Below are 7,140 nucleotides of genomic sequence, written 5' to 3'. Positions count from 1 at the left end.
CATGTGGAAACAAGGATCATACCCTATGATCCCAAGGTTCTCTCCGGTTCACCTCAGGGAGTTCCCCCCTATACATGCAGAATCTGCCTAAGTGTAGGAACCCCCTGTCCGAGAAGCCGGACACACCCGGGGGGGGGGGTAGCATTGGATGTAGAACCATCACAAATCACTTTTGTGCATGCCATGTGGACACACACAACTTTTCGGGCCATTCCCTAGACCCGATGCTCGATTTCTGACGAAACCCTAGTTACGTTGACCGCGTAGTCTACCCCTTTGATCGCATCCCATCGGGGTCCCCGGTGGGCGTGTGCCTCCATTTTAGCTTGCTTAGGTCATAGGTACATGTGAAAACAAGGATCATCCCATATGATCCCAAGGTTCTCTCCGGTTCACCTCCGAGGGAGATCCCCCCTATACATGCAGAATCTGCCTAAGTGTAGGAACCCCCTGTCCGAGAAGCCGGACACACCCTGGGGTAGCATTGGATGTAGCACCATCACAAATCACTTTTGTGCATGCCATGTGGACACACACAACTTTTGGGGCCATTCCCTAGACCCGATGCTCGATTTCTGACGAAACCCTAGTTCTGTTGACCGCGCCGTCTACCCCTTTGACTGCATCCCATCGGGGGTCCCCCGGTGGGCGTGTGCCTCCATTTTAGCTTGGTTAGGTCATAGGTACATGTGGAAACAAGGATCATACCCTATGATCCCAAGGTTCTCTCCGGTTCACCTCCGAGGGAGTTCCCCCCTATATATACATGCAGAATCTCTCCTGCCCTTTTTTTCCCGCCCACCCTTTTCCCGCTGCTTCTCTCCCGCCCTTTTTTCCCGCCCACCCTTTCCCGCTGCTTCTCTCCCGCCCTTTTTTCCCGCCCACCCTTTCCCGCTGCTTCTCTCCCGCCCTTTTTTCCCGCCCACCCTTTCCCGCCCATTCTCTCCCGCCATGTTTTCCCGCCGTTTCAGCCCCTCGTCGGCCTATATATAGCCATGTCTTCTCCACTAACAGCACCAGCAACATTTCTCCCTTCATCACTTCTCTCATCCAATAGAACCACAAAATCCTCTGAGCTGAGCTGCCGCTGAGATGGCTCCTCGTCGCCGTAGCAACATGGGCTTCATCGGCGTTCGCCTGCGGCCTGCGGGACATTTCGCGGCTGAAATCACCGCCGGTGGTACGCGTGTGTGGCTCGGCACCTTCTACATGAAGGAGGCTGCTGCCCGCGCATACGATGTTGCGGCTTGGAGGTTTGGCCGGCCGCGTCACGAAATGAACTTCCCGGAGGTCAGGTCTCTGACGGAAGCTCAGAGTCTCTCTACTGGGCCGCTACTTCGCTCACAGGGTGAAGCGCGGCGGTACAGGGCTGGCCAGCGGCGGATTGATACCACCGAGGCGGACGAGCAGTTCATGGCACATTGGCGCAGAGACCATCCCGGAGACGTCGAGGCAACGCGCGCATTCTGGAAGGAGAAGCAGACGTACAGGAGAGAGAGGAGGGCGGGAAAGCGGCAGAGGAAGGCCGAGGTTGAAGCAGAGTACGCCAAAGGAGAGGCGTCGACATGGGGGGAGAATGATGAACGGTGGTCGTGGAACCTCACAACCACCGCTTCAGAGGACACCCCCAGCGAGGATGAAGATTTCGACTTCTCTGATTAATATGTGTGTGTGTCGAGTCCGTGTGTCTAGCGGGTCATGTGTCGACCCAGTGTTAAGTGTTTTGTTCGTGTGTGGGTGTAGTTCTTTAAATGCTTTGGTTTGTGTGTGGGTCTAGTTCTTTAAGTGTTTTGGTTCATGTGTGTGGGTGTAGTTTCTTTAAGTGTTTTGCTTCCTCTGTGTGGGTGTAGTTCTTTAACTGTTTCGGTTCGTGTGTGGGTCTAGTTCTGTAAGCGCTTTGGTATGTGTGTGAGTCTAGTTATTTAAGTATTTTGTATCGTGTGTGGGTCTTAAGTATTTTGTATCGTGTGTGGGCCATTCACCCCCTCCGAGGTTCGATTTCTGGCGTAGGGGTTCTATACCGCCCTTATACATATATATAGGTTTCCCGCAAAGGGGTTCGCCAAAATAGCAGTGAGAAATAAATAAACAAAAAAATGATTGGGATTAATAATTGTCTCTTTGATGCAAAAAAAATGGAAAAACAAAAAAATGTTTGTGCCGACGGCCGTGGTTGTGCCGTGGGTCACCGTCGGCACATCAGAAAGGGGACCCAGTTTTCAGTCCCTGTGCCGACGGCCGCGGTTGTGCCGTGGGCTACCGTCGGCACAGAGTAGACGGCGCCGTGACAGTCTAACGGCTGGACCCGCCTGTTAGCGCGTGTACCGACGGTCGACGCTGTGCCGACGGTGACCTTCGGCCGCCAACTACCTGTGCCGACGGTCCACTTTGCGCCGACGGTGACCGTCGGTGTAGCCAGCAGTGTGCCGACGGCCGACCTGCGCCGACGGTCATCTCCGTCGCCGGTCGACGAGGTCCTATGTGCCGACGGCCCCGACATTTGGCCGTTGGCACATAGGCTGGCCGTCGGCACACGCCGCCTCTCCCGTAGTGACTGTTGGCAATGAGTAAGTATGTTGGTGGCCACCGAGATTAATGTGTTCAATGAGGAATGGAATCAAGGTGTTCCATGTCAAAAATAGAGACACACAATCATAATACATCTGAAATACAGAAACTGACTTTTCAACTTTATTAATCCGAATATAAAACGTAGTAAGAACGATTTTATTGATAACCAAATGACCGACTTAAGCTATATTGGCACAAACTTTGCACTATCACTCTAGAATCACGTCGGCGACTGGAAGGGTCCGCCATAGAAGAACTGCCCGTTGATCACAGGAGTCACTGAGTACATGCCCGGTCGAGTGACACGTACTGGTAAGTCCTGATTCACGAGTGAAGCTTGCCCGTTCTGATCGATGATCTGGAAGTTGCTGAACGCCGCTGCCACAGTCGTCGAAGGGAGGTAGCCGCTGCCCATGGGGACTAGATCCGTACTACGAGGCGTCATGACGGCACCACCAATGGTGATGTCACTTGCTCGTTCTGCCAAGCCGCCAGTGAATAATGACTTAGGGTAACGACCGATCAATGTGGGTTCATGCTGGTTAAACCCATAATGCACCAGCCAGTCTCCCGATGCACGGTCCTGCGGTACCATAAAAGGAAGTGAAGTATAAGTTACTGTTATAATTTAGATGGTAGAATATTATATATTTTTCTGCTAAGATTTGACATTTGTTAACCTATTTTGTATACCACCTTGAGGACTTTGATTGTGATGTTTTGCTTGACTCCGTTGGGCTGGGAGACAGGCTCAATGACATCTCCAAGGAATATGGCTGCGCCAGCCTCAGGCTGGAAACCTGGACAGGCGGTGTTGAGGCAATGCGTGTTTTGATAACCATCATTCTATACCAGAAACGAGCAAATAGAGTATTATTAACACGAGCAAGAGAAACAAGCCGTCAATGCTAGTTTGATCGATCAAGAAAATTTACCGTCCAATAGGCTGCTAAATGAGCATGTGAATCACCACCATAAGTCAGTGGGTTGATCTGTAGCAAATTGTTGGCAAACATATAAAATACATACGTAGATCGTGTTGCACTGGAGAAATTGTGACATACAAGCTTACCTCCCAACCAATCTGGATGGAGTTCATGCTGGTTACTGCACCATCTCCTGGGTTGAAGATTTGAGCAAGGGCGAAACTGTATTGGTCGCTGGCTAGGGAGAAATCATAAACGTCCATGGTCGCGCTGAATCCGTAGAAACCACCGGACTCTCCCGCATGCATCCGGTGACCTGCCCACTACGTACGCGATGGCAAACAAATGGCGTTAATGGACTCAACTCATTACAAAAATAATATTTTGCTGTGTATAAATAAATACTTCCTCGGTCCCCAATTAGTTGTCTTAGATTTAGATTCACGATTCATAAGAATCTAGATAAACCTAAGAAAACTAATTTTGACGGAAAAAACACTACAGTAATAATATTCACTACAAAAATAGACATTATCCCCGCACTAGAAAAAACAGGGCGAAAATACATACACTAATATTTCTCAATCCAATTGAGCAATGGAGACCAATTAAGAAAACACGAAAGAAGAAAAAAACAATGATCATTAATGAATTTAAAAATGGGTGATTGTTCTACGTACGTAGGTTTTGAGGGTAACGGAATTGGTCGAATCCGCTTGACTCAAGAAGCTTGTTCCGTTGTTGAACTTCTGAATGAAAATAAAATAAAATTAGTGGCCAAAACATACGGCTATTTTTCTTCAGTATGATAGGGATTTCTTGTAGCTAGTACCTCCTGGCTTGTTGGGTAGAGCCGCGCTGCATTGCTTCCACCGGCGAAAACCAGCAGCATCAACACGGCGGCTAGAGAAAAGTAGCCCATTACGACTATCACGATTTGCAGAGGATCGGGAGCCCTAAAAGTGCTCCACAATTTATAGGGGTGGTTTGGGTCAAGTCCGTTTAATTTTGGCATGAATGTATATAATATATGCGACTCGATCTGCTGCTATAAGGGAAGTGAATTTGAATATGCGATTGGCATGCTATACAAGGTAATATATGCAGACTTTTTGATCCGGCTTTCCGCTGTGACAAGGAAATAATTTGATATCACTCCGTGCGTGCTATTCTACAATTGCTAATATATGGAATGATATATCTCTCTCTCCGTTTTCATGTTTAATTATACAGATTTTGCTAAAGTAAAATCTGATTTAGAGCATCTTTAACAATAACCACCATGTTAGAGCATCTCCAATGAAAAAACCACAGATTAAATTAGCGTGCAACAGGGCGAAACCAACGCCCAGACATTGTAAAATCACGCGCAATGAAAAAGAAATTTAGGTGCGTGGGATATTGTGGCATCACACGCGTCAAATTTGGTGCGCCGGCTCAAGCGCGTCCTGCCGCGACCATTCCCTAGCGTCTTGCGGCCGCCTCCGTTCGGGCAGCCGCCCAGGAGCCGCCTTCATCGCAACGCTCGCTCCATTTCCCGCTGCTACCGTCTCTGATCCGTCGATTTCACCTGTGGTGACCATCAATTCGGTGCGGGGCAGCACCGGCAATCAGCACCTGCAAGGTGTTTGGTGAGATCATTGTATTTTTTGAAGGAAACAGCAGGACTCTGTTGTGGATTTTATTTCACCTTAAAAAGAGATACATCGTTTGTTACATCCAGAGAGATAAAACTAGGGGGGGGGGGGGGGGTCGCAGTTCCAAAAAACAAAAGAATTGTTATCAAAACAAAACCTAGCTATTTTATGAGCCTGATCTTTTAGGTTCTTGGGCAATTATTCAATGATCACCGAACCAGATCGATCAACTAAAACGACTGAATTGATTATGGACAGGAGCTCAGCGATCGCCAAACTAATTTTTGCTCTTTGACACATAAATATCATGTGATGAATATCTTCAGGACGAATGTTGCACATCGGGCATTGAGAAGAAACCGGAATGTATCTGTCAGCTATGGTAGCTAGTACTGGGAGGGTGCCGTGTAAAGATTTCCATGCAGATATCTTTATCTTGCTCAGAAGTTTCAATTTCCAAAGTATTTCCCATACTGGATTTTGCCAAGATGGTCCACTGTCATTTGCTCTAGTTAAACTTCTCCCATTGCTATGATTCCATTCATTGTAATAGGCTGATCCGACAGAAAAAAAAGTGATTTGGTCAAGTGCCATGCAACAAAATCTTCATCCATATTCATACTCAGGGGTATCCGCAGAATCCTAGCAACATCTAGAAGATGGAAGATATCATTATATGTTTGTTGTATTGTTGTAGAACTATCTGTTGTATTGTTGAAGAACTATTTATTGTATTGAAGAATTATTTATTTGTGTTGTAAGAATAATGAAACTATTTATTGTTGATATTTTTTTGTGTTTTTGATCTTTGTTGGTCTATGTTTGTGTGTTCAGTGTTTTTGCTACCGCGCACTCTGCATTATATAGCACATGGTAAAGTGTTGGTTGCCGCGCACGTGATTTTATCGCCCGAAAAAGTTGAGCACGACCGCACGCGCTAAAACGACTAAAGTGACATTGTTAAAACATTTTTACCACGCGAGATTATTTAGTATATGTTGAAGATGCTCTTAGATCCTCCAAAGGCTAACTAAAGGTTGCCCCTATTTCTGACCCCTAAATAATGTTGGCAACTACATCAAACACTTAATTATTCAGCTCTTTTTTTTCTCTCCGTATAGTAATGCAATATTTTTTTGATCATGTCTCAAAATATTACAGATCAGCCTCCTAAAAAATAGTTGAAAACCCATAATACAGGAAGTGTTATATAAAAACATCATGAAAATTCTAATTTTTTTAGGGATCGTGAAAATTCTACTCAATGTATTTGTTAGAGTGTATATATTGTATTTTATACCGTATTTGTACATGTTGTACTAAACCCTAATTGGTCAAGTGCCCAATACATAAACCCAAGAACCATATGCCTTTAGCGTGCGATGCTTCCGCTAAATCTATCTCCTTATAGTTCTACATGGTATCATACTTCTCTCGATCCTACCCTAGCGTCGGCGGATAAACCCCGAGTGCTGCACCCCCTTTGCTTCCCCAATGCCGCTCGCTGCCCACTCTGATGGAACCTTGAGCACGATCATCACCACCTCCACCGGCATTCTCACCCCCATCTCCATACCTCCCAGCGTTGCTCCATGCCAAGATGGAAAGACGGCCTCGTGGTCCTCTCCTTCACCGCGGGAAACTACACCAAGTGGTCGATCTACATGCGTGTTACGCTCGGCCGCAGGGCTACCTTGGCCACGTAGACGACACCACCCTGGCTGCCCAACTGTTGCTGCTTGGTGCACGGTGAACTACATCGTTCTCAACGTCGTCCATGTACCATCGACGAGGACGTAACTAACATGATCCTCACCAACGAACAGATCGTGCGTCAACTCTGGATCACCGCCCTCGATCTCTTGTCCTCCAAAGAGGCAACAAGACCATCTACCTTGATAATGATTTCCGTCAGCTTGTGTTGGGTACCATGTTAGTCCATGAGTTTTGCCGCAGCCAGAAGCATATCGTCAATGTGTGCGCCGGCAACAACTCGTTTGTGTCGG

At 47.1% G+C, this 7,140-nt stretch overlaps 1 protein-coding gene across 1 annotated transcript; it reads right to left on the bottom strand.

The window, feature by feature from the left end:
* Positions 1-2,703: 2,703 nt before the first annotated feature.
* On the bottom strand, positions 2,704-4,419 carry LOC127330872 (protein neprosin-like). The gene is made up of 6 exons (XM_051356945.1): positions 4,330-4,419; positions 4,178-4,246; positions 3,644-3,820; positions 3,507-3,563; positions 3,268-3,417; positions 2,704-3,154 (listed from the first exon to the last, which is right to left on the bottom strand). Exons 1-6 carry the CDS (start codon positions 4,417-4,419, stop codon positions 2,792-2,794), a joined length of 906 nt encoding a protein of 301 aa, XP_051212905.1. The 3' UTR covers positions 2,704-2,791.
* Between the last annotated feature and the right edge of the window lie 2,721 nt (positions 4,420-7,140).

This window comes from Lolium perenne, chromosome 2 (assembly GCF_019359855.2).
Source record: "Lolium perenne isolate Kyuss_39 chromosome 2, Kyuss_2.0, whole genome shotgun sequence".
Classification (NCBI taxonomy): Eukaryota; Viridiplantae; Streptophyta; class Magnoliopsida; order Poales; family Poaceae; genus Lolium; species Lolium perenne.
This window is presented reverse-complemented; position numbering and strand designations above follow the sequence as displayed.

Bases quoted from the DNA above. Each gene is read 5' to 3' on its own strand.
- LOC127330872 (XM_051356945.1), bottom strand. From the start codon at position 4,419: ATGGGCTACTTTTCTCTAGCCGCCGTGTTGATGCTGCTGGTTTTCGCC. The intron at 3,821-4,177 runs GTACGTAGAACA...TCGCGTACGTAG, and splicing joins CCGTTACCCTCAAAACCTAC to TGGGCAGGTCACCGGATGCA. The intron at 3,155-3,267 runs GTGGTATACAAA...ATGGTACCGCAG, and splicing joins TCACAATCAAAGTCCTCAAG to GACCGTGCATCGGGAGACTG.